The sequence below is a fragment of the Cygnus olor genome, chromosome 5 (assembly GCF_009769625.2).
Source record: "Cygnus olor isolate bCygOlo1 chromosome 5, bCygOlo1.pri.v2, whole genome shotgun sequence".
In the NCBI taxonomy this organism is placed as follows: domain Eukaryota; kingdom Metazoa; phylum Chordata; class Aves; order Anseriformes; family Anatidae; genus Cygnus; species Cygnus olor.
In genome coordinates this window covers 21581693-21609429 of record NC_049173.1, presented here as the reverse complement: position 1 = coordinate 21609429, position 27737 = coordinate 21581693, and the positions used below count along the sequence as shown (strand labels likewise).

Here is a 27737-nt window from a genome sequence, read left to right as displayed (position 1 = left end):
TCACCACTAGGCCTTTGCTAAAATCTGTAAAGCATACTTTTATTGACAGCATCTTTAGAGTGTAGCATTTTGAGAGGTGGGTGCTTCCACTCAAGGCCTCCGAAAAACACTGCTGCTTGAGCCAAAAGCCACCGTAATGCCTTCTCAAGAAGTGAACCAAAATTCAGCTTTTTTGTTTTTTGCAAACTATATAGTTGATTGTGCATGCTACTGCCTTCTTGACATTGTCCTATGTCAAAATGGAGATAAAAGAAACATTCTGAACTCAACTTCCTTAAAAGTCACAGCATTTCTTAACCAGAGAGCCAAATGGGAGCCAAAATATGAAGAAGAAGAAAGTGTTTGAAGGGCATAATAACAATAACTGAACAACAAGTGCTACTGCTCTTGATAGCACACATTGCTACCGAGGGACAAAAGTTTGGGAAGAAGAGAAAGTTTCTATTACACGTTTTAAAACAGTAACATCTTCAGTTTCTGATTCTGAAATTATTTTTTAAAAATGGCCATTTTTATAATCTTTGCATTATACGCAAGATTGTGTTAATTTTCCTTTCAGTTCTTCTCTAATTAAAAAGATGCTCCATGAATTCCAAGTGTATTACAGTAAAATAAAATGCTTTCATTAGGGTCTACGGTTTGATATAGTATCTTGCAAGATGGCATACTCTCTAGTCATTTTACTTTGCAAATGGAAACATTTCTCCTTAAGTACAACATTTAACCATTCTTTTCAGAAAATGCTATTCTTAGAGCTTCAGAACAGTCAAGAAAGTAGCATTTTATGGGCAAAAAGTTTGATTAACATCAGAGAAACTTTTTATTTAGGCTGCTGAATTATGTGCAGCATATGTTGATGAAGTATGTACGTATGAATGAAGTGCATATATCTTTCAAAGAGTGTATTTTCTTGGGCTTGTACTTCTTTTATCTTTCTCTATCTGAATTTACTAGCCATACTTAAAACAAACATCAAAATCATATAATTGTGAAATAATGATTAACATGATGAATAATTTTTAATTTTAAATGTTTTCTGTTGAACAGAGATTAAGATACCGGTAGTATATAATGTTGCCCAAAGCTACTGGTCAAATACCAGAAAATGAGGACTGCAATATAAAAATTTTTATTTAAATAAATAAAATCCTCTTAAGTAGAAAGATGGTCTAGAATTAAGAAATTAGACTGAGAAATAGGATACACAGCTTTATCCTCAGTTCTCCTTTCTTTTTATTACATAACCGGGAGCAAGCACATTATCTTTACGACTCAGATGCTGTACCGGTCCAGCAAGAAAACAGTATCATACAGCAACAATGTGTTAAATAACAGAGTTTAATAATCAGCAAACAGACTTCTTTATAATATAGGCAAAAGTATGCAAATCATGTACAAGACTATGTTATCGCCTAATATTAATGGCGATAACACACCCAGACAAGAAAAATGCTGTGACTCTTGGTCCCTCAGTACAAAACAGAAGATTCAAATGTAAGTGCCCATTACTACAAGTGGATTTTAAATGAATAACTGAGACACACTATTTCAAAAGAAACACTATAGATTTTTGTTCAAATCATTGATAGTATATGAACTATACAGTTCATTTGTTTCCCTTGCTTGGCTCAAAAGCCAAAATCCTTAAAATTGCTTTTAATTCAAGTTTTAAATTCTTTACAGACTTTGTAAAGTACAGTTCCCACTTTGTAAAAACTCAAACCAAGGAGACTCAGTCAAAACAGTAAAGGAAACAAAAGCTGAATTTCAGATACAGCTCACTATTACCTTGAAGTTACTAATCAGAGTTCATTAAATTGATTAGAATATAGCACTTTATCATATTTAAACCATTAGATGGAAAACAATGCAAACCACTTAATTAAACACTTGTATTATATTAAAAAAAAACCACAGCAGCTTGTTTTCCCTTTTACAAGGATTCACTTATAATGTCTATTCTGTAATCAAAACTATTTTGTTGTTTACAGTCAACATTAAGAGGAGACTTTACTGGTGTCTAAAGCTCTTCTCAAAGAATTTTCTTGGTACTGAAATAGAACTGAAACTTCAGTTCTCTGAACACAATATCATTAATACTAACTCTAGGAAATAAAGGGTTTTAAATAGCATGTCATCTGAAAACAAAAGCTGTTGAACTTATCAATGAACTACACTGAACTACAGGAGTTTTGTTATACTAAAAATCATAGATGCTCAGCAAGTTTCTTTTCATTTCTGCTTAAATTTCCAACATGATTCACCTGTCTTTTAGATGAAAATGACTTGACTATGGCAATAGGTGAGAGGACCACAGAACCCTTGGTTCAGATTCATTTCCTGTAAGACAGTGTATTATTTAATTAAAACAAGCATCTTATCATATATCAGTTTTCTGGGAATGCTATTTCTACCTAATGAAGACTGAGTGACATATAGCATATTTCTGTTACGTAACTGTCAGGAAATTATTCAAGACAAGTTTGAAAGCACCTGTATTTCTTTTTTAATAGTTGTAAATCAATGATACTCGTTATATTATTTCTTCAGTACTGAAGAGTATGACCTGAAAACCTGATGAAGCCTTCCAGAATAACATGATTTCTAATCAAGCTGTACAGATGCTTACAAGATTCTCTTTTTCATGCAGTGTTAAAGCAGCATTACTGTATCCCTGTGATGATACGCACTCTTATGCCATCAGTTCAACAGCTGGAGGGGTAAAAAACACAATATAGCAGTTCTCAGAACACCAGCTCTTTAGCCTGGTTTAAAGAAAGAATAATTCACAACAGGAAAAAGAGAGGATTAAATAATATATTCTACCTATTTAATATGCATTAAATCCACATTCCCCAGGTTACTTTTGTTAATTTTGATTTAGGTTCCAGTATATATAAGTAAAATTAAGAGGTAAAACTAATGATTTTAGCATCTTAATGTCCATTACAAACTCATCAATTTAATATTTAAAGGACACATCATGCTTCTTAAACTATAAATCTGTACATGAGTTTCAAACAAGCATTTAAAGTATGTGATTGAGAAATAAAAAATCAAAAGAAGTCTTAAAACATCTCAGCTACAGTTTGATCCCATGTCTTACCTTCACTTTTTCACAATGGCAGCCATATTTTTATGATTGCATAAAAACATAATGGCAAATAAAAACAGTTGCATAAAATATTAAATAGTTAGAGCAGTGGATATCCAGACTGTTATTTCCAGATTTTCAATACAAAGAAACACAGAATAAGATTTCCAAATGATTTAGGTTTACTTCCATTCCTCTAAGATTCTGAATGCAGGTTCATTTTGGCAAAGTTTAAAATAACTTAGAAGTCCTCCCTCCTCCTTCCCCCACCACACTAAAAAAACCAAACATTACTTAAAGGGCAAGAACACTATTAAGAAGAAATTAATTATTTGAATAGTAATTATATTTCAACTTAATGCATTTTCAAGCTCACCATAAAAAATATGGAGAGTTTCTCTGAAACCCTTCTGATTCTTTCCTTTATGAATGCTTAGAAAGACTTTTCTTTACTTGATGGTACCATTCACTAGTCGATAAGGAATGACATTAAAACACTATGTGATGTTTCTTGTTGCCACAGAAAAAATTGTGTTGTCATACAAGGACAATATGAGATAACAAGGAAAAAAATAAAACAAATGGGAAAGAAACAAGGCTGAAAACAAGGTTAAAAGGTAAATAAACAGTATATGCACTTCACTATTAAAAAACAGTGGTTCATAAGAGAAAGATTTTGCAGTATTTTTATTTTCACTGATATTCTACTATTTTCTACTTTTATTTTTCTCAGCTTAAGCAACAGAGATTGCTCATTGTCAATGTATTTGCACTGAATGGACTGCATGCATACAGTCTATATTTTAAATTGCTTCTACTTTCTGCTTTAGTGTTCCTTGTTTAAACAAAAATTAGACTTACTGACTTCTAAAAGACAATAATAATAATTTGAAGGACAAAATTTTGTCCAAGCAAAGTTTTATCTAAATTTAGAATCTGCTTTAAGATAACAGCCTCTTTGAATCTCCATCTTCCACAGCAATTAAATCAAAAATCATCCTGGCTGGACATAAATAAATAAATGTAATCCCAAAACATTAAAATGGATGCTTTGCTTCAGAGACCATCTAAATTATTCAAAATCATTGTAAATATAACTTGATCTTCACAGGTGATGAAACTAGTAGCTAACTGTATGATTAACACAGATGACATTGCCACTTACAAGCAGCCAAAAATGTAAGAGTCTCTTCTGAAATTCTATTTTCTATGCTCAAATCTAAGACAATGCATAGAAAAAATAATTCTTGTGACTCTGGATTATAGTGAATGCAATCAGAATGAGAACAGAATGAATGGTAAACATAAAGCATAAATGCATAAAGCATAACACCTGACTTGCCTGGTATAGTTTTATGCATGTGACAAAACCATGCAACATAAATCTATCCTAATTCAGGACTACAATCATTATACTTCTTAGGCCTTACTTAATAAGTATAATTTGGATCAGAACAATTCTAAAAATGCAGTACTTTAGACGTGAATATAGACTGTACATGCTAAAAAGTCATACAGAATATGCCTGACATCACCTGGAACATTACAAAAAGTGTTTGCATTACATAAAGAGTGTTTGCAGAATATTTATACTACGTCTTTGTGATAAATTGCATCAGTATAAGGTCTGCGTATTAGAGCAATTCACCAGCTCTACTTACATCACCATTGCTTCACTAACTTTACTTTATAAAAAAATAGACAGAGCCTTGCCAACCATATCAGGCCTCATTTTGCTAAACAAAGTCTCTTTGTTGACCATACATGTCTTTATTGAGTAACAGTGTATTATCCTGAAACAAAAGAGTTATGCAAACAGAATAACAGTTTTCGCCATATCTAACTTCTATATATTTCAATACATTCCAAGATCGATTTTCTTGGAAGGATTGTGTTCCAAAATTTCTTTATATCATTTATATCTATTCATATCTTTCCTCTCTGTATTCATTCCCATAGTATACATGAGCCTTAGTGTAACACGATAACAGATAATAGTACTGTTGTATGGAAGAGGTTACATGTTTATTTGTGTAATATCTGTTACTTAAAATCACATACTCTTAACACCTTTAAATAAACAGTTATGCCAACATTACATTACCTGTAACATTTTAAAGGGAATTAGGCAATAACAGAAAAGGATCACTGCAGCTTAATGTTGTTTTTTCTTTTAATCAGCAACTTGAACAACACTATGCATACAGGATTAGCTGTCATCAGACTAAATTTGAGATTATAAATACTCCAGCACACTGACAAATATGGATAAAGTTAGTGAAATCTCACAAAGCAAAGATGGCAAGATCACAAAAGAAGAGAGAAAGCTATCCATCTGAGCTAAGGCTAGCAAAATACATTGCTAAAAACATTCATAATCAGAAATTAAGAATTTCAGACAAACAAAATGAGAATAAATTACAATTGTGTATACATAAATAACAGTTTAGAAGGAATGAATGAAGATGGTGAAAGATTTAAGGAGTTTGAGTACGTTTTCCAAGAATGCTGATGTTCTGCTCTTGATGAACACACAAAACTAATACATTCTTTTGACTAAACCAACCAGTAACTGAAGCAGATCTAAGTCTGTAAAACCAATGGATGCTCCAAGGCTCAAATATCAGCCCTAACCAATTTGGTATGTTAAGCTTTTCACACTACCTAAACTAGTTAGATCATATAAATTTGGGTAAATAAAATAAATTTGGGTCAAGTTTTGGGTGTGATTCATGAAGACAGCATTTTTCCTACCTACAAACATTTCTCTATTATAACAATAAGATCCCTGTAGTTTGAACTAATTTTGAAATACAGTTGTAAGAACACCTCCCCATACTCAGTCATCCCACAAGTCAAATGAAAGTTAGATAGCAAAACAGAATTTATATATTGTCTTTCCTCAGACATTGTCAACTTTGTTAAAATACTGAATACCTAATGCAATGCTCTTAAAAATGAATTTGAACTGAGTTTGAACTCCTAATCAAGAAAACTAAGAAAATTTAATTTCTATCCAATTACTCATTTACTCACTGAAATCATGTTAAGTGGGATGCTAGATAAATAACTTTAGTGAACTGTATCCAAACGGCAAACCCACTAACTTGAAAACAGTACCCATATCACCTTCAGTTCTTAGGTATTCAGAAATATTGCTGGTCCTCTGAATTTCTCAGCTCTCCAAGATGATATGATCATCAAGACAGGAGGACAACCAAAGCCAACCTCAACATGTCACCACAGAGCTATGGAACTTAGGGTACTCAGCAAACACTCTTGAGATTCTATACTACATTATTGTATTTTCCTTCATTTACTATTTTCCTTTTCAGGAATCTTGCTTTTATTTGTCAGGATTATAATATTTAGACGGTCAGTTTAAATAATAACACTCCTACAGAATCATGGAATAGTTTGGATTGGAATGGAGCTTAAAGATCATCGAGTTCCAATCCCCCCTGCCATGGGCAGGGACACCTTCCACTAGACCAGGTTGCTCACCATGACCCAGCAATGTGCACTTGCAGCCCAGAAAGCCAACCATACCCTGGACTGCATCAAAAGAAGAGTGGCCAGCAGGTCAAGGGAGGGGATTCTCCCCCCCTCTTGTGAGACCCCCCCCTGGAATACTGTGTTCAGCTCTGGGGTCCCCAGCACAACAAGGACACAGAAGTATTAGAACGAGTCCAGAGGAGGGCCAAGAGAACGATCAAAGGGCCAGCGCACCTCTCCTATGAGGACAGGCTGAGGGAGTTGCGGTGGTTCAGAGCCTGGAGAAGAGAAAGCTCCAGGGAGACTTCATTGCAGCCTTCCAGTACCTAAAGGGGGCCACCAAAAGCCTAAAATCAAGAAAGCTCCTAGGTATTTGCATATGCTTCAGTGAAGAAAGGAAAAGGCAAAAGACTATGTATTTAAAATAGTTTTAAGAGACTTATTAAAGTTCATAAAACTTCCTGAATCATGTTTGTAAATAAAGCAGTTTAAATAATCACCCTACCTACTGTATGTTCACAATAAATCTTTTTATTTCCCATGAAATCAAACACAAACAGGCTGTAATATAAGATCCATAGAATGAAAAATCAACAAATTATTTTTTCAAGTACACAATTTGTCTTGTTTTCATAATTTTTTACTTAAATTCATGAAGTATTTTTTGACTACATTAAGTACTCAGACAAGTGTTTTGTGTTACGCTGTTAGTAGAGGCATTCAACCACATCCATGGATATTCACAGAGTTGGTCTTATAAACTTTTCATCTAAAATTGAAATCATTCCAAATGCAGAAGAGAATAGTTTTAGCCATTTGCACAAAATATGACTGAAAATCCATTTTATTAAGAGGTACTGTCAACTATACTTTGGTATTCAAAACGAAAAGAGTGGGGGGCCTTCTTAATTAGAGAAAATCCATTCTGCCTTCATTTGCTTTATTCCTGCATCTGGGATTTACCCATAATGTCACCACTGATTGTCTTTGTGTTCTGTAAGAATGATTTCATCCATTATTTTATCTTCAAGCAACAAAAGTCAAACAACATCCTGTCTCCTTCATTTGGACTCTCTATCACTGTTGCATTGTTTTCTCCTTTCAGCTTAACATCTTTTCTATGCTATTAGTAGTGTTCTCCTTTTCCTTTGGGAAAATAGCTTTTCCAATTTTCTTTTCCAAGTCACTTATACATTAAACTATCAACAAGTTTACATTCTATTAGTTGCATCATAGTTAAAAATTGGGCTTTTATGTAAGAGTATTTGCCATTTAAATAGCCATAATTTGTCCTGGAACATTATATAAAGGGGAAGAAAATTATAAACATTTAAATGCATCACTTCATGAATAAATTCAAAATTGGTATAAATAACGGTACAAAGAGATTATAAATTTAACTTCCTTCTTTGACACCAGGTAAAAGCAATTAAGCGATCCCATGATCCACTTTCTCTGTGTATCAACAAAACCAATGAATTTTCTAAGGCTTCAAGTTTTATTATCATATTCCTTACTCTCTATACTAAGCTAACTGATGAAGAAAAGTGAGTACACAGAGATCTATAAAACAGTATTAAATAACCCTTTCACTAAGTACCCATCTGTCCCTCAGAGTAGCACATTCATTAATCTAATTTATAGTTCTTATATTTAATTATTTCCTACACAGTCCCACGTAGGAAGGGAAGGCTATACAGGCTACGTACTATGGCATGCTATGTCTTCCGCTACAGTTATCAGCTAGTTGGTAACTACCAGCTGTCTTATCAAATGAAAGAAATACCAGGATGCTGGGCTTAGATTACCTGTAGTAAATCTCTGTCATTTTATTTCCATGTTTCTAATTATTCATTCTATAAAAGTTTGTTCTAAAGCCTTGAATACTATTAAGAGTGGAGGACCCACTATTGGAAAGCCTGTGACACCACAGCATCTAAAGCTAAATAAATTCATTGCTACAAGGCAAAATTGTATCTTCATCTGCATCCATGAAACCTGTTGCCTATGAGACCTAATCAAATTAGAATGTGATTAGATTAATCAAATTTGCACTCATGAAGACTGCTTAATTGTGTACATAATTAATTAGCTTTGTAGATGGAACTGCCTGCCTTCTTTCTCCAATCCTCCAACACTGTTTTTGCAGCATTGTCCAAAAAACAAAACAAACCACAAAATCAACATTTTAGAACTTAAAAAAACATCTTACACAACCTGGTTTCAAATTACATCTCAAGAAAACAAGTGTAATGAACTAATAAAGTGCTTGGTATGTACCTGCAAACCAACCTACATATTCTTGACCATTTCCCTATAAACAAAATAACCAAACCTATAACACTCCATCATTAATTTAAGTAAGAAATTTTTTAAAAATCTTTTAGGAATACTTTTAAGCGAAGACTGCAAGGGGTATGTTTTGGGAAAATCTATCAATAGTAGTCAAAGCTAGTTAGTTCATCTGATCTCTCCTCAATTCAGACTTGATTAGCAGTTTCTGGATCATCAACACCCTTTCAGCTCGACCACAGCATCGGCAACGCTTTGTAAGAGTAGAAGTTATAACTATAGCAACATATGTGGCTACTTAAAACTGAAGCCTTTGATTGTTGCTCCAAGTATGTCAGCTGGTATTCCTGGTTCCCAATACTTTTATCTTTGGTTGCTAACCTCAAATTGGCTCTAAAGCCAATGCTGGGCTGCAGGGTCTGCATCCTGTGACCTTTCAGAAAACTATTTCTTATACTGTATTTGTTGGAATTTTAAAGCATGTTTATTGTTTTGTGTTACATAGGAAACTAATGACTATGTAACCGCATTTTAAAAAGTATTACTTCCTTTTTCTTAGCTACTTATAACCAGCATGTTCCTACAGAAGTAAACACAAAAAGACCATTTTTTCTTAGAATTACAAAGATTATCACATCAAGTAATGTGCAAATGTGCATGTAATTGTGCATATTTGTAGGGAACAAATGAATGCTCTTTATAAATAGAAGGCATAAGATTATATACTATCTTTTGTGCTCTGTGAATAGATTAATTTTCACCACTCTTTTCCATATAATATTTAGCCATAACTTTGCCTATAGCTTGAAATAAAAATGCAGGCTGAGAATTTTTGAGAAAGCCTGAACCAGATCAGCTACAACAGAATTAAAAACTAAGTAAGTTTTGCTTTATTTTCCTATGCACTTAAATTAAAAATGGTGAATAAGGCCTCAGGGAGATCAGCTTAGCAGATAATTACTCACTATTAATATATCAGGGTGTTGGTGCTATCATTTTAATCAAATGAAGGATAATAATAGAAATGCTCAAGCCTGAAAGATCAAAGCATGTTCTCTTTCAATGTTCTTTATAAGTGGAGGTAGAAAATCCTGACAGGATCTTACTGTTCTTGTAAAACAAATAATCTGTATTGTTCTACAAAATATTTACGATAACACTTTGCTTTTATTTGTTATCGCTAATGTTGTTTTGTTATTGTTTTACTTTTGTTACAATATTTCACAAAACATTTTTAATAATAAAATCAGCCACCAGAAGCTATAACTAAACTTAAAAGCTTTCTCTCATCTAATCTGAGTCTACATCAAATCTAAATACAAAATGACTAACCAAACAATTAAAATATAGTACTTACTCTGTCTGACAATAATTGGCCCATAATTATCAGTACTGAGTCTTGAATGAAAGCCAGAACAAAGTTTTTAAAGAAAACATATGAAAAGAACACCTTATAGGTAATGTGTTCTGCTAAAACTGAGGGAATAGAATCAAATGAAAGATTTATTCAGGTATGAAATAGGTTTAGATCTTGAGATATTCAAATACAAGTCTAAAATATTGCACAAAGACACAAAACAGATAAGTCAGTCCTATTTATAGACTATATCAACTCATAAGGCATGTTAATAGTTCTCAAGGTTTATCTACATGATAACTCTCAGTAGAAGTATTTTATTCTCCTCCATAGGTCAGGTTAGCTCCAGCCATTTATAGATGTCAAAAAACAGTCTTCTCACCATTTAGCCCTTCATTTTTCAGGCTTAGTTAGATCCTCTATCAAAAATTTGTATGAAAGAGGTGGAACCAAAGAATCTACTTCAATATGGAAATTATGATGACTATAAAATCATTCATTTTAATCAGATCCAAAGCTTGACTTACTCCATTTGACAACACAGAATAAAGGATTGGAAAAAAATTCTTTGTACATACGATGGAAGCAAAAGAGAGTAACTGCACAGGACTACGAAGTGCTTTGGGCTCTTTCGTTTTGACAGATAAAAGCAGAATTACCAGTGCTGCCTCAGAAGTTTCTGTAACTTCTCCCTAGGTCATGGAATGTCTCAGACAGTACAACTGAAAAATAACTGCTGCATCCACTGCCTATGGTGCATTGTATTATTCAGCCCATACTGGGTTGAAATGCAGTTGTTGACCAAAAAATAAAAGGCAAATGTAACAAATAGAAAACAAACAAAAATAATTGTTTTTTTTGGTTATCACTAGCAAGTCTCCAAATCAGAGTTTGTAATAATTAGTTGATAAAATACATCTGAATGCATAATATAACTATTATTTTTTAAAATCGTTCTTTCATTAACAAAAGGGAAGCAGCAACATACCTCTCTTCTCTCTGTGAACTTCTTCCAAAAGTTGTTCTTGCTTTTTTATCTGTTTAAAGAGAGACTGATGTTCAGACTCCTTCATCTGTGTAAAGTGCTTAAGCTGTTCTCGGCTCTGCAATAAGTAGCATCGCAGCTTTTTTTCCTTACTTTCTCTCTCCTTCACCTCCTCACACAGCCACTGAAGTTTAGTCTACATTAAAAAATTGGGAAAATAAAAGAATTCTAATAAAAATATTAGGACATAAATGTTAATTGAGCAAATTACCTTTGGAATTACAGCTTATTTATTTATAGATATTACTGCATAACAATAATAAAAGGGAACATTAGGATATATTACAAGGTATACAAGGAGCCTTGAAGAATCTCTAAAGAGATATATTTTGGCTGATAACTGTATGTGAAGATGAAATACACAGATTTTATTATTTTAATCAGGAGCAAGAATTTGCTGGTGTGGGTAAGGAAATTCAAATTTAATTAGGGTATGTTTATAGACACCAAGAGGTACTCCCTCCTTTCCTAGCTGCATTAAAAATTAAGTGACATCAATCCTTTCAGGTCAGCAAAAGACAACATTTAAGGTTCATATAGAGGAAAAAGAAAAGAGAACTTATAGATAACATAGATAATGGTCAGGGTGAATCTAAAAGCGATAGAAGACCATGTATAAATACATAAATGGCCCAACTCTTTGATCAGAAAAGGGCAAACTTAAATAATATATTGCTCTGGACTCAGAAGAACATAAAAAGTTATCCTTATCTTTTACCTGTAGGACTTAAGACACACACAAAATGAGACATATTCTTCTCTCTGGTAACCAGCAAATAGGACCCATGGGAATGGCATGAAACTGCAACTAAGGAGGTTCAGACCGAATATTGGGAAAAGGTTCTTCACTGAGAGGGTGGCTGGACACTGGAACAAGCTTGCCAGGGAAGTGGCCACACCAGCAAGCCTGATGGAGCTCAAGGAATGTTTGGACAACACTCTCAGATACATGGCTTGATTTTTTGATCCTGGTTGGAGCCAGGAGCTGGACTTTATCCTTGTGAGTCCCTTCCAACACAGGGTATTTTATTATTCTATTATATTCAAATTATTAACTATAGACCTACATTACTTTCTTTCCATACTAGGAAACAATTTTTTCCCCTAAATGTTTTCAAATTCATGCAACTTTAAAATACATGTAACAGATCTGAACAGTACAAGACAGTAGGGGAGATTCAGCATACAGTCACATGGACGATGTACTCCTGAAAGCGTGGCAGTCAGCAGCATCATGAATAGTGACGCACATTTTCCCCTTAAAAATTTATGCCTAAAAGGACTTGCAAGATCTACACAACTTTTATGAACGGGGAGAGGGTATAAGGCACAGAAGATGGAAATGGGCAGGATCATTAGCACTATCAACTGGATGAGATGCTGATTTATCATCAGAGGACTTGAGAGAACAAGTCACCACTGAAAGAACTCAAACACTTACTTCTTCATCTATGAGACTGAATGCTTATTGTGTAACCTTTATTCAAAGTGTTCTCACTCTCTTTGTTGCTGACTAAATTTCTGTTACCATCAAAGAATCAATCAAATCAACCAAGACAGAGTTGGAGTTTCAAATCTCATACATAGAGTAGACGGGGTGTATCAGGATCCATTCAAAACAGTCAGCATCTCCTCTAGTTAATGACTGGCTCTGCTCTGGTACCTTCGCTTCCATGTTGAATTTACATTCTATATATTTCAAAAGTCCCAGAATGTACCATGTTATATTAACTCCTACTGGGAAGATGTTTTGCTTTTTGTCAAATTCAGCCACTTAAGAAAACAGGAGAAAGAGTCAAACAAAACTCAGAATTTGAGGACAGAGAAGCAATGACTAGCATGACATTGATGTACAAATGCTGGTTATAAGCTACTGGCAACAATTATTTGATTTGAAGTCAAACTGATTGACCTTTTTTCTATGTCAGTAAAAGCCTATAGGTTTGAAAGTGCTCTGCAATGTAAATTTGTTAATTGGTTAGATGAAGTGTTGATCAGTAAAAAAGAAATCTTCCTTCTGTCTTAAATAAACATTCTTTTTAGATAATACCAAAATAAAGTAATCATAATAAAATATACTGTCATCTCTAATTTCTATCCTGATTTTAGCAGTGAAATATTAACACAATTTCTTTTTGATACAAAGAACTTTTTTTCTTTATATCAAAAAGATTTCTTTTTGATTTCCAGAACTCAAAAAAAAAAAAAAGAGGGGGAGGGGGCAGGGCAGAGGAGCAGTTTAAGAAGAATGAGGAAGAAGACAAAACCTGCAGAAATTCTAAAGGCAAGCCCAACCTGAGTAAAGGGAAATGTGGAAGTAGTATGGTGAAACGTAACACAGCAAACTTTTTGAAAGTATGGGTATCCCATAAAGACAAAATCCTTTTTTTTCACTTGTTCTGCTTGCAAACCTCATACTGAAACCTAGGAATCCTGCCAGGAACTGATATACTATATCCTAAATTCATCGCCAATTCATATGTCTTTAAAAGACATGAAGAATCTTTCCAAAGAATGAGTTGGAGCTACCTAATTTCAAACATTAGTTCTAAAAAAGGCACTGCAGTACATTAAATATCTCACAGCTCTAATCCCCTTTTTTTGTAATGTAACATAACACAGACAATAATAGAGCATCTTATAGCTGGTGTTCCCATACCCTCTGTCACAGTAAGTACTGTATCTGAAACACCTGTTGTCAAGAATAAGCCTTTACCACAAATTCTTAGTATAATCTCTGCAGAAATACACAATGAGATTCCTCCATAATGAATTGCAATTATCATGCTGGGATATTATAAATATGGGATTTTCTTCTGTAATTTTTACAGTGTACTTCTACATTTCAAAAAGCCAGAAATTCGTATCAGAATTCCTATTTTCAATCAGTAAAAAATATTAGTTCACAAACATGAGGAAATTAGTGAACTTCCTGAAAGGCTAAATAATCCTTTATTTTAGACCAAAACTTCGTATTATTTCTCAAAATAGTAGTAACCTTAGAACTTCCAAAGATTCTTAATTTAGACTTGATTTCATTTAAAGAACATACTGGAGACAAAAGGCATCAGAAAAAAAAAGGTTAACTTTGCCATGGATCAGGAGCTGTCATAACTGCAGAAGGGAGCATCTCTCCTCCCCAGCTAAACTATTTAAATTAATCTCTTTAAAGCTGCAGGTTTTGGTACTGCAAAAGTACAGCACTTTTCTAAAGTGGTAGTTGTTATAGCCTCAGTGCACAAGCAGTATTCCCTCACGCAAACTGTGAAATTTCTACAACACTATTAATATACTCTACAGCTCATTCCCATAAACTTTTCTTCAGTGGAAGCACGCAACACTAGAAACATACACAGCACTTAAGGTTGATGTGGAAAATGTTATGAAAAATGCAGGGACCACACTAAAGTTCAGAAGTCGTGTCTCAAAAATATTTGTATGTGAAGCAAGTTTTTTTCCTTCTACAGACTGCAGTAGCTGAGAGAAAAGTCAAAAGATAGAAGAGAAGAAAAACAACTCTTAAAAAGGGATGATTTGTAAATACTTCTAACTACAGAAGTATCTGAAAAAGCGTGCACAATAATTATACTACAGAAAAAAAATCAGTACTGAGGCCATTATTATTACATACAAATTTTGCCACTCCTTGGACATGATGTAAGCAATTTCACTTTTTGAAATTTAGGAGAAAATCAAAAGACTTTAGGTTTTGAATACCTACCAGCAGTTGCAATAACCCAGAAATAGAAATGTGGTTAACTATTATGGCAAGATATTTCCAGATTCACATTATTTTTTTTTTTTTTAATGAATACTTTCACTGCTTATTTCAACCAATAAAAGAAAGGGTGACACCAAGTTTTTCATTCATTCTAGACTTTCCCATGGTAGCTAAAGAAACTTACATGAGAAATGCATGCAAATAATTATTAGTTGTACTTTAAAAGGTCTTTTTAATATGTCATTGTCACTTTTTAAAGTAATGAAAATGTTTTCTGCGTAACATTTCTTTTTTGATTCATTTTATCTTTGTTATTTATACTGGCAATCTTTCTTGGTCTACAGTAAACCATACATCAACAATAACCTCATGGTTCTTAAATGGAGACAGTTGCAACTTTTCCTTAAGTTAATTCTCCTGTGGCATTCTACATGAAGCAGAAATTTTCATGTATTCCACCAAGCTTAGTCCTTTTAAAAGATACTGGAAGTGAGTCTGTGTGTGTGTACTGGGGGGAAAGGAGGGAAGCAGCGGAATGAAAAACAATGGTTTTAAGTTACTAGTCATCATTTCTGAGAAGTTTTGAAGCGTGTATGCACCTGCATTATAGAATTCAGAAGCTTTAAGCAATGGTGGAAGGAAAGATCATTTTCCAGAAATCCAATCTAAAAACCTTTTGATCCAATAAAAAACAGCCTTATTTCAAATTATTACTTGCCTTATTATATATCATCCTGTAAACCAGCTGACTACATTCTCATGTTTTTCTTGTCTCAAAATAATTTATACAGTGGGAAATTCAGATCTAAAGGCTATCACTGCAGATACTTCAATTCACTTTTTTGGTATAATTGCTATTTATTTGCCTATAGAAATATTTATTTCTTGTTGATAGGAAAATCTATAAAATTATTTTATCAGTTGAAATAGTCTGATAATATCATAACTGCTTCCAAAGGAATGGTTTTGTGTTTCTTCCCCTTTAACTACCTTTTCAAACACACTTTCTACTGAATGATTATGAATGTTGGATATTACATTATTCAGTAAGATTTCAAAAGACTTGACTATTACCTTTGTTTCTGCTAACCAGCGATGAGGATCATTCAGCACCGTTGGTGTAAGTGATATTGCCTATGGAGTAGTGAGGGAGAAAGAAATATGCATAAAAAGGGTATTAGACACAAAAAGGAGAAACACTTTCCAGCTTACTGAAAAATCATCAACTAAATATTCTCTGCTAAAAAAAACAGTTTGGAAATCATATCTGTAAAATGGTTTAATAGAACTGTAACTATAAATTAGCCACAATTAAAAGCAAAATAAACAAACTCATTGACTTCTCTCTGCATCAAGGTGTATAGTCTCAGTTTGAACCTATGTGTGTTTTTTTTTTTTGAAAAAATTATAACATTTCCAACTTCACAGCAATTCAATTGTATAAACCAAACAGTATAAACCAAAAGTAGCATAACCAATTGTTAGTCATTGAATTGTTACCAGTATATCTACAGAAATGCTACATGCAGCATGGTAAGTGACTGGTCACAAAGTGAAAAAGGGCAAATCACAAAAATCTTAAAATATTTATGTTTCACGGTGATGGCCTTAGTGTTTTCATGAAAAAGAAATCACTTGCTTGGAATATTTCATAGGTATAAAAAGAAAAATTATAAATTTCACTAAGTTGATAAAAAGAGAAGGAACTTGCACTGGCATGCTTCATTAATACTCCAAACAAGAAAAAGTGATATGCCTTTTTTCTGCAAACTGAATGATGTTAAACATTTCCAAAAAGGTACTATTACACGTTTTCTATATTACTTACTAAAAAAGTGGTGATAATGGATTTTTTTTCATTGTTGTAGTTTTAAAATGAAGCTGACTATTAACCTTATGTCTAGGTCATACTTTATCTTATCTGGCCCTATCTCATGATTGCCTTGTGCCTTTCTCTAATTTAAGGAGGATTTTTTTTTGTTTGGTTGTTGGGTTTGTTTGATTGTTTTTTAGGCTTTTTCCCCCATTTGTTTTTTAGCACATTTTGAAGTTCAGTGTGTATTTATGTACTTTTTGGACCAGGGCTGATAATTTTTATAACAAGCATATTTCTTTAACAGGTATTTACAAGGGCTTTACTAAACACCAAGACCAAAGAAGCCTAAGAAGTACCAGTTGATGACAGACTTCCATGTTTTATATGAAAATTATCACCACAGAAGGACACAGCTGAAAAGAAGAAAGATTTATTAGGCATGTTGACCACAACCAAAACAATGCATAACCACCACTTGCGACTTCCATGGCAGCAAACATTATTCTTTTCCACAACATTCAAACAAGGCAGTATACAGTTCATAGTTTAAGCATGACTGGTGTAGTTATTCCAAGTGTAAGATTTCTTATAACAAGAATACTTGTTGGAAAAGTAAATCTGATCAATATATGTAGAATTATTTATATTCTTTGTTTAGAACACCAGTATATGGTGATTTTAAAAATTCCTAAATTCCTGTTTATTTTAATTCAGGGAAGATTAAGCCAGGTGTTTATTTTACAAGTGTTTATCCACTCCTTCACTGCTCACCTCAGTTGCAGTGGCAAATCCTCCTTGAAGTAAAGAACTTGTCTGAAACCTTGACAATAACTAAGTACTGGGGAGAGGAACAATATAACAAAGGGAATTTCTCACCTTTTTTTTTTTCCTAATTTATTTCTCAGACCAGACACCACAAAGCTGTGTAACATTTCTATTCACATGTCTAGTCAAAAATTCAATTTCAAATCTTTTAAGTTTGCCAATAAGGCAAATAGGGGCATATGAAAGGCAATAACGAAACTAGACAAATTATGAGAATTATGAAAACAGGAACAGCAAATCTTTATCCAGAAAACAAAAACTCTGCAGGAGGTGGGAAGCAAGTCCAAAAAGGCATGGTTTGATGTTCAAGAATATATCAGATCACAAAGGCTTAGTAAGTAACAACAGATCTATAAGGACACGGAGGAGAAAGCTTGTTTGTCAACTAGAAAGATAAACTTCAGATAGAAAACAAAAAATATTAAAAAGATAATGGATTTTCAGTGTCAATGCAGAAAAATGCCTATTTCAAAGGCAGCCCAGCCAAGGGACCATGGACACCAGATCAGAAAGCATGCTCTGATTAAATGGCAAGAGAAGAACGGGGTAATCTGAGTGTACTCTATGGTTACAGCCAAAACCAGTTGGTCACATGTTGCAAGTGACCATAATGCCAATGGGTACAGGGATAGGCTGAGTAGGATGTCAGCTATGTATAATGTTAATTCAAGAGGATTAGTCAAATATTGCACCTGGAGGAAGGAAAAGAAGGTTCTGTACCTTGGAAAATGCTCAGGGAAAAAAGCTAATGGGAGAAAAGGGTTGCAGGAAAATATGTGAAACAGAGTGGAAAAAAAAGTACAGCAAGCTAAAAGTTTGTTGAAAATCAGAGCTTGCGTTTTGGAAACAAGGACCTGCTCCACAAAATGGAGGATATAAACTCTTTTCACTTCCAACATTTAATTCTCTACATTAAAAAAAAAAAAAAGGTATTTTTTATTTATTTCATTTATTTATTTATTTATTATTTATTTTTTATTTATTTATAAAGTATTTATTTAATTTTAAGGGGGTTTTGTTTGTTTGGTTGGTTTTTTTTTTTTAGGCCTTTCTGGGTGACTTTCCTGTAAGGACGGTATCTAGGAAAACCTGTCTAAAAACTCTGGCTGACAGAAATTGATTTTAGACAAGCACACAATGAGAACTATTGCTCACAAAAAGAATGTAATTCACAGAATGTAATTCACAGTAATGAATAACACATGGACAGATCTTCACAGTATCTCATTCTAATACCTAGTAACCGGTACCTACATCAGCTAAATATCCCTAATCCTACTGTCCCTAAATTATCTACACCAGATGGGTGATATGTGATAACAGCGCACACAAATTCTGCTACAATCACCCATTAAGAAAACAACAAAATCTGCAGCATACTTAAAAACTTAGAATTACTTTGAATTTCTCCATGGAATCCCGAGAAAAAATTTCACAAGCAGCATCAATTTCACTTCCTATCATGGTGAGAATGGATTTCTGTTCCATTTCTAAATGATGCAGTTGATCCTTAAACTGCAATCTGACTTCATCCATCCTTCTCAAATGATCTTCTTCATAACTGATCTGTTTATTCTGCAGTCAAAGGTGAAAAAAAACAAATTGTTGCATTAATATCATAACATGCATAAATAGCAATATATCTTTCAAACTTATAATCACACTATACTCAGGCACTGAGTTCAGTTCTTTGCCATGGAATATAATACATTCTCACAGGACACAAAATCTTCTATTGATTCTTCTTATTCACCTGGAAGTCTCCTAGTTGAAACCACACCAAATCCAAACCCAACAATCGCAGAGCTCAATTTCAGAGTCAAAACTGGACATTCTCTCATGAAACTTTTTTTCATGAGTAGAAAAAGAGCCCACAATAAATACTCCTTTCATTTCCTAACCCTAGTACTCCTTTTGACACTAAGGTCATGACCCTAATACACCTTTTCATTTCCTGAACATTTCTCACATCCCTTTCTGACAACCCACACTCAACACAAGGAAATGGAACGCATTGCTACTACTTTATCTGCATTTACTTACAAAGGCTTATTTGCTTAAAAATGATTCTGTCCTTAAAAGCTTCTCCATTCTTTTTCACCTTAAGCATAAAAGACCACCTCAGTCCAAAAGATGTATTTTTCTAGTACTACAAAAGTTGGAACTAGTTTTCAACTGACTGCAAAAGACTACATGCACTTCTACAGACACATTTCCTCAACAATAAATATTATAATGCTAAAATCCCAACCTAGACAAAACACAGTTTGAATTGGAGTACTTTTTATTAGCTTGAAAAGTTGAACTTTTAAAGCACTTCCTTTTAATTTAACAAAAGCAAGCTAAGAGAAAGGCCAGATTTCATATTCATGTCCTGTAAGTCTTGGATGTACTATTTGAAAATTATATGAAAATAATTATTGTAATAATGGAAAAGTAATACAGTCTTTTGAATTCATAGGAAAATCTAATTTGAAAAAAAATAATTCAATACTGATCCTAAATATTTGCAGAAAAAGGAAAATGCAGGAGGTTGGAATATTACAGTAATTCAATTAAACTTCTGTTCCAAGATTTTTTAATCCATAGGCATTTCACTAGCAAACTACGAAAATAATAACTTATACAACAGATTTTGTACCCTGAACAGTTCTACCTAAACAAAATACACTAAATTTTCGGAATATAGTTATCACAACCAAAGAGTTGATGCAGCTAATAATACCAATGTACAGCAAAACCAGCAGCCTTCCTCACTGTTTTTAAAGGCTTTTAAGCAGCATTTCAGCATATAAATTAATGTAGTCAAATTCAGCATTTAATTCAGCAGGTTATCAATAAATTTAAAAAGTCTGATATCCTTCTCAGACTAGAAGGAAAAATTGGCAGAGAGCAAACTAAATTATGTCAAGAGTTTTTCATTCCATTCTTTCAAAAAAGAAGAAAACATTTTTTTTACTCAGGGCCAATATTCACAGCAAACAGTCATTATATGCTGAAGATAGAAAAAATATGACAAAAGGAGTTAACAGCATTTTCGAATAATCCCTTTACCTAAACTACATTCAAAATGAACTCATTAGATTTTAAGCTCAACTTCTAGGTGGTTTTTGTACACCTCATTTATAGTAACAAAATATGAGTTGAAAATTAAATTGAAAAACCTGAACAGCCATAAGGGATCTACAATATCAATAGGCAACTGTTACCTGATTTAAATAGTTTGGAACTATTAACCTAATGAAACTGACATGTGCAATGGATGAATAAACCTCTTGTATCATTTTAAGATAAATACTTATATCACAGAATTAAATGTCACACGGATGAAAAAATAGTAATCTAACACAGAAGAATAAGAAGCAGCTAGAGGCTCCTTTTTTTTTTTTTTATTTTTAATGAGGATAGAGTGCAAAAAATATGTTTATATAAGCAATTTCCTGCAGAATGCTTTTTTCTTTAATGTTTTCTTGAATTTTAATTTAGGAAATGAACTTAAAACTGTCAAAGATGAGAAATAATCAATGCTGTCTTAATATGAATTAATCACATACTGACAGATGCTTTATACTGGAAAAGGTAAAACTTCATCCATGCACAGAAATACTCATCTGAGATCACAACATTGCAGAAAAAAATAAGATATAAAAATTGCATAAGGTAAAATACATTTGTGTTAAGAAAAACATTAAAAAGCAATGTTGTAGAACCAATCATGGAAACAAACAAACAAAAAAAAAGAACTCAAGAAAGCAGTAAAAGGAGTTACAACATATGACTTCAGCAACTCTGAATTTATCACTAGATTTATAAAAAAGAAAAGCTGACAATTGCAGGTAGTGAAACTGCAAATTTGTATTTGATAGTAATTATTAATAATAAGAACATTAAGCAACAAGAACGGCTTGCAGAGAGAATCTATCTCTAGAAATACAATGCCAGTATAAGAGAAGAATGCATATTTCCCTAAAAGCTTGCTGTGTTTAAAATATTCAAGCAGGAAATAATTTTTATCAAGATATTTAGAATTTATTTTACAGTGATTACCTGGCCTATCTAATTCAAATTTTCTCTAAATTATTCGTAACTTAACTGCAACTCCAGAGAATGTGAAGAAAACTGGAAGAACTTAAGTATTTGTTAGTTGCCCGTGTTAGAAGTATAGTATCACAGAATCACAGAATCGTCTAGGTTGGAAGAAGAGACCTCCAAGATCACCTAGTCCAACCTCTGACCTAACACTAACAAGTCCTCCACTAAACCATATCACTAAGTTCAACATCTAAACGTCTCTTAAAGACCTCCAGGGATGCTGACTCAACCACTTCCCGAGGCAGCCCATTCCAATGCCTAACAACCCTTTCAGTAAAGACGTTCTTCCTAATATGCAACCTAGGTACTAAATATAGTACCTATATTCCTACTCCGATAAATTATTGATATAACTCACTGATAAATAGTATCAGTGTGTCTCTGGAGGGATACAATTCATGACTCAACCAAAGCACTTTTGCCTTGTTTGATTTGTGTGGAAACTTTGTACTACAGTATGACTGCATATATTCTTGAATGTGTATATGTATTCTTTGCATTTTAGATTCATCGCCTAATTCTTTAGTTCACAGTTTATTTTAGATATTTATCCTAAAGTTTAAATAAAGCTGAGAGACTGATGAATTATGTTTACCTTTTTCTCCAGTTCTTGTTTTACAAACTCACATTTTCGCCTGAGTTTTATATTTGCTTCTTCACTTTGGGTTAATTCTTCTGTCAGTTTATCACATTCAATTTTTATCTTCTCCAGTTGTCGACACTGAGTCTTGACTATGCTTTTCTCTTCTACAAGTTCCATCTGGTGGTAACAGATGAACAGATGACAAAGTCACTACTATATGGGTTATTTTAAAACATTCCCAGACATTAGAGCTTTAAAACCACAGAACATGATCATGGAAGAATAATTATCTTTAATTTTTTACATTTAAGTTATATTAAATGCAATCACTTATCTGAACATGGAAAACATGTATCAAAAAATTTGAAGATAATGATCAACTCAAGAACACATAATGAAAATAAAATTATTGTACAGTGACTTAATATCACTTATTACTTGTTATTATGATTTATTAGTGCTGAGACAGAAGTTAAATGATATGGACTTTCCCTTTAAAGTGTAGAGCTTTCCCACATTTTACTAATAATGCAAATTTAGCTGCAAAACCAGATCAATCAGCTTAGAAGAATGTTGATGCTTGCCAGGTATGCTGTAAATTTCTGCAAGACACTGCAGCACCATACACCTTTTTAAAAGCAGTAAATAGAAATCTCAGATTCTGCATTTCAACTCTGCTACACTCATCAGCTGACATCACCTTAAAAAGGTCAGTATTTATGCAACTTTTCCATTACTGAAATAATTTGGAATCAGAAACTCCAAAACTCATTTAATTGCAGGACCTAATACTAAATTTTTATCTGCATGGAAATAACTTTAAAGATTTGGTTATTTTTTCATATCTAGAATTGTGTGGGTTTAACGCTATTTATAAAGATATTACAGGTAAGAATGAAAAAAAGCAACTTCTAAGGGTCCTAAGAGCCCTAAGTAGTTAAGTGAACAAAACATTGGTTTCCAGTGGAAACACAATGAGACCTGTCTTTCTAATTAAGAGGTTTACTGTTCATTCAACTTACTGAAGCTGACAGATTTGAGAAATTCTCCAGAATATCTACAAAATACAAAAAAGTAAACAAAGCTAAGAAGAAAATTATACACACATAATATCGTTATCCAAAACCAGCTTCGTATAAGATGAATTGCAGGATGCAGTTACACACAAAAATAAACCTGCAAAGTAAATTCCTTCTTGAGGAAAATCAAAAATTCTGTTCTTCTGATTAGACTATAAATAAGACTATACATATACATTTTTATGGTGAAGAAGTATAAAAGTTTTACAAGTTAGTTTAGACTTAGGACACAACCACAAGCCTGCAGTGCTCAAAATATTTTCTGTAAATATGTTTATAAAATCCTCTTTTCAGTTCCTACTAAAGATAGCCATGTGATAAAATCTATACAGATGGAAACAATCCAAGAAACAGATTCCTCCTGTATATTATCTTTGAGACATAATGGTGAAAATTGTTATTAATTTCTAATATGGACAAGGCAAATGTGATCATAATTTAATTGATCTAGATTTAAACCAATTTCCACTTCTGATTATTTTCAGGAAAAATAAAACTACACCCACTTGTTGAATTTTAGAAAAGTTAATTCAAAAAGAAAGACACATATATATATACAATTTTATACGTATCTCTACATAATCATACATTAAAGACGTAACTTGAAATTGCTGTCAGCCATGAGTAAATTTTATATTTCCTTATTCTAAAAATACATGGATGTTTTTAAAAGTAAATGAGGGCAGTTAGTAAAATCAGGGGACAGATTCAGGGCTTCTGAATGTACAGTGTTTGGGAACCACTAAGCAAACTACTTCATTTTCTCTACCTAGTTTACCTATCATTTTGAAAAAATTATAGAGACACTGTGACTCCTGTAGGGGTTCTAGCAGAAAGAGAAGTAAAAACTTTAGCACCAGAATCTCAGTACTGAGACAGTAAGATCCTTCTCAACACTGACATCTCATACAAAATGCTGAGTGCTTCTCCAGTTCTGCAGCGACATGCAATATCCCTATGCTACTGCCCCATTACATAAAAAATCCTTAACTACCCTATATTTTTTTTCTTTTCTTTTTTTTTTTTCTGCCTTTCTTGCAGAAGAGAAAAGAGAGGGAAGAACTATAAAGGATCAAAAGGCACTTTCAACATCAAAATTCCTTCTCTAGTTCAGATTAGGCTTTGAGCCTTAAGAAATGTGTTCAATTTGCCCTTACCCCTACTACATGCCTCCCAACTGACTTTTATATTTAAGACTTTGCCATTAACAACCTTTGGACAGGGTTATGTATATTTTTTCACAAAGACAGTTACAAGTGTCAGAGAAGGCTGACGTGTAAATAAAGTCAAGATTACCTATGTAACAGACAGTTGCTCACTGGGCATAAAAAAAGATGAAACTTTCTTTTAAATTTCCCTAAACTCTAATCCCAAAACCATAGTATTTAAATATACTTTGCTAACTAGCATGAAAAATTTACCTTAACTTAGAAGACAACTCTATCCATAAAACTGAAACCCAGTTTGGATTGTGAAACAGAAACAGGAGGAGGGCATACAGGTCTATCAACCTGCAGTCTTTCCATCATCCAATGGAGTTGTTGGCATTTTGATTACTAGTGTTGTCCAAAGCTTGCCAGAGGGATGGTATTTGCAATTAAATGATGAGTTCAGAAAAAAAACAAGTCACCTGTACGACATATTCTTAACAGATTTTCCAAGGGATGAGTATGACTAGATATTTCATTGCTCTTACAATGTTTGAATCAAGAGACTATTTTGAATTATCACTGTGTACTTCTAAAAAAATAAAGTTGCCTACCCAAGTTATCTTATAAAATTCATTCCCCTTAATCCCTCCACTCCTCTGTTTCAGAGAGATGAAGCTGTAAAAAAAATGCATGTATATTAAGGATTCTGGTTAAGTCACAACTCTGTAAATGAAACAAGGAAGTGAATTCTCTAAAGATTCTGTTTAGGTACAACAACCAGTATCAATATCAAGGTCCATCCTATAAGACTGACTTTTCCTTCTATGGGGAACACATAGTCACAGTCAACTCATTTTTTGATTACTACCATCTAGAACATATTCCCCTTCCCTCCCCTTGACATTAAATGTACAGTCTTAATTGCAATTTCGTTGTCAAAGAAAATTAATCATATTTGGATAGATCACTTAAATAACAATACTAGACACATTACAAATTAAGTCCCTAAAATGTTAGGCATTGCTGTCAAAATATTTTCTATTTTTAATGATCCTTCCACTAACAGCTACCTAGATTTTTTTACTGCTATCTTCATTAAATGCAGTGCTTATGAAATATTATCAATTATATTATGATTGATATAATAACTAACCATCCTTTTCTAAGTAACATTAATTCATAATTGCCAAGATGCAGAAAATATGCATTTTGACTGACTCTGCATATTTGTGTGAAAAGAAATAGACTTGTTTATTTTACCTATGATGAAGTACACCATGAATCACTGAAGTTTTGATTAAGGATTTTATAGCTTTTTATGATTAAATTGGCAGAATTTTGATATGAGCAAATTTTAATTAAAAATATCTGATGGGACTGAGGCAGAAAGTGCATTTATACTGCTTCCGAAGCACATTCAAATTATGTTGGTAATTTACAGCCTATCTGGAAAACTACTGCCTCCACTAATATGTCCTAATAATAATTTGTATATTCATAAAAAATACTATCTTACATATATATTTAATCATGTAATCAAACTGCTTCAATAACAGTGCAATGTTAGCTTATACACAAGTTTTCATACAAGTGTTGACAATTAACTGTGCTATTTAGAGTATCCATTTCAACTTAACTTCTTCAATTCTCTTTAGACCACTTAAGACACTGAAATACTTGTTTTCTTTCCAATGCAACAGCCTTGAATTAGTAGCAAAGGATGTGAACTAAAGACATGAACTTGTTTCTTAATGAATAAAATGCTATACTTTCATAACTTACTGCACATGTAGTCACTTCCTTGAGGAATTATACAGAAATTAGAAATTCTAAAAAACCTTCAAAATAGAAGGAGCTACAAAAATTTATCTTAACGAGATACATTATCACTGTTCACATTCTGAAAGTTCTTCCAGGTACACCAGCATTATGCAATTTAAACATTTACAAAAATGCACTATCCCTGAAATAATACAAGTTCTATAGTAGAACCATGAAAATAACTTGTTAAAATAGTAGTTTAAGAAGAAAGGATCAAATGATGTTAAAACTACAGCCTTACACATCTCCTCCTGTTCTGATCACTGACTACCTACTGTCATTACTTCCAAACTAATAGCTTTTTCCCTTAAACTATTATGAGATTACATTTTCGACCATTAATTTTAAACTTTTATGATAACCTGCAATAAAGAGTGTGTGTGTGTGTGTTAAATGTTTTACAGCCCATATTTCATTACTTTCATCACTCTATAGGAAGAAAATAGCTTACTTTTGGAATTATTCAGAATAAGTACCTTTAGCATTCTAATCTGAGCATCTGCATCATCCTTTTCTTGTTTAAGGAGTTTCATGAGCTCTCGAATGTTTCGTTCATGTTTGATTTTAACATTCTGTAACTCTGATCGAAGATCTGCTAACTCCTGTTGGTGAACTTCTCTTTCCATCTTCAACTGCCTGTTAGCTGAAGTCATCTCTTCATGCTTAGAGTCCTGTTGTTTCTGGAGATCTGAGAGGCTCTTATGTAATTCTTTTTTGACTTTCTCTTCTTCTGCTACTCTGTTTGTTAGTTCCACACGTATGGCACTCAGGTTTTTTACATCTGCTTGCATTTCTAAGAGTCTTTCCTGGTCTTTTTCATGAATTGAGTTACTAGTTGCAAGTTCTTGCTCCAGGTGTTCCTTCTCAGCTTGCATTTGATTTTGTAGACAGACTTGCTTTTTCAATTCATTCTCCAATTTATTTACAGTACCTTGAACTTCTTTAATCTCTTCTTCAAGGCACAACTGTTGCGATTTCATTTCATTCAGTTTTACTTCTTTGCAATGAAGTTGTTCTTCCTGCTGGGCCCTCTTTGTAAGTACCTCATTCAGCTCTTTCCGAAGGTTTTCTATTTGGTGTATAGCAGACAGAAGTTGACTTCTGAGGTCATCCTTTTCTTTGAGGATCTAGGAAATACAAAAAATAAATCCAATGCCACCTAAAGTAATTAAAGAAAATTGTTGGAAACTAACATCTAAGGAACATGTAGGATACTCTGTTCTGCAAAAACACAATCCAAATTGCTTCTAATGAGCTCAGTTATTCAGTGTATTAAATTTAGGCGCAGTACATTTGTGATCTCAAAGTATACCTGTCCTTAAATGTCCAAGATGCCTAAGCAGGGATGCTTGGGTTAATACCCAGT

General features: G+C 33.1%; 1 protein-coding gene across 3 annotated transcripts in view; it reads right to left on the bottom strand.

The window, feature by feature from the left end:
• The window catches only part of CEP128 (centrosomal protein 128), a 120302-nt gene that overhangs the window by 49491 nt on the left and 43074 nt on the right, over nucleotides 1–27737 (bottom strand). For all 3 annotated transcript variants that reach the window (XM_040558771.1, XM_040558770.1, XM_040558769.1), the window contains exons 14-18: nucleotides 26848–27498; nucleotides 22333–22497; nucleotides 19044–19220; nucleotides 16079–16138; nucleotides 11227–11419 (exon numbers count right to left, since the gene is read on the bottom strand). In XM_040558771.1, coding sequence (XP_040414705.1) covers nucleotides 11227–11419; nucleotides 16079–16138; nucleotides 19044–19220; nucleotides 22333–22497; nucleotides 26848–27498 — 1246 coding nt within the window. The remainder of the gene's footprint in view (nucleotides 1–11226; nucleotides 11420–16078; nucleotides 16139–19043; nucleotides 19221–22332; nucleotides 22498–26847; nucleotides 27499–27737) is intronic.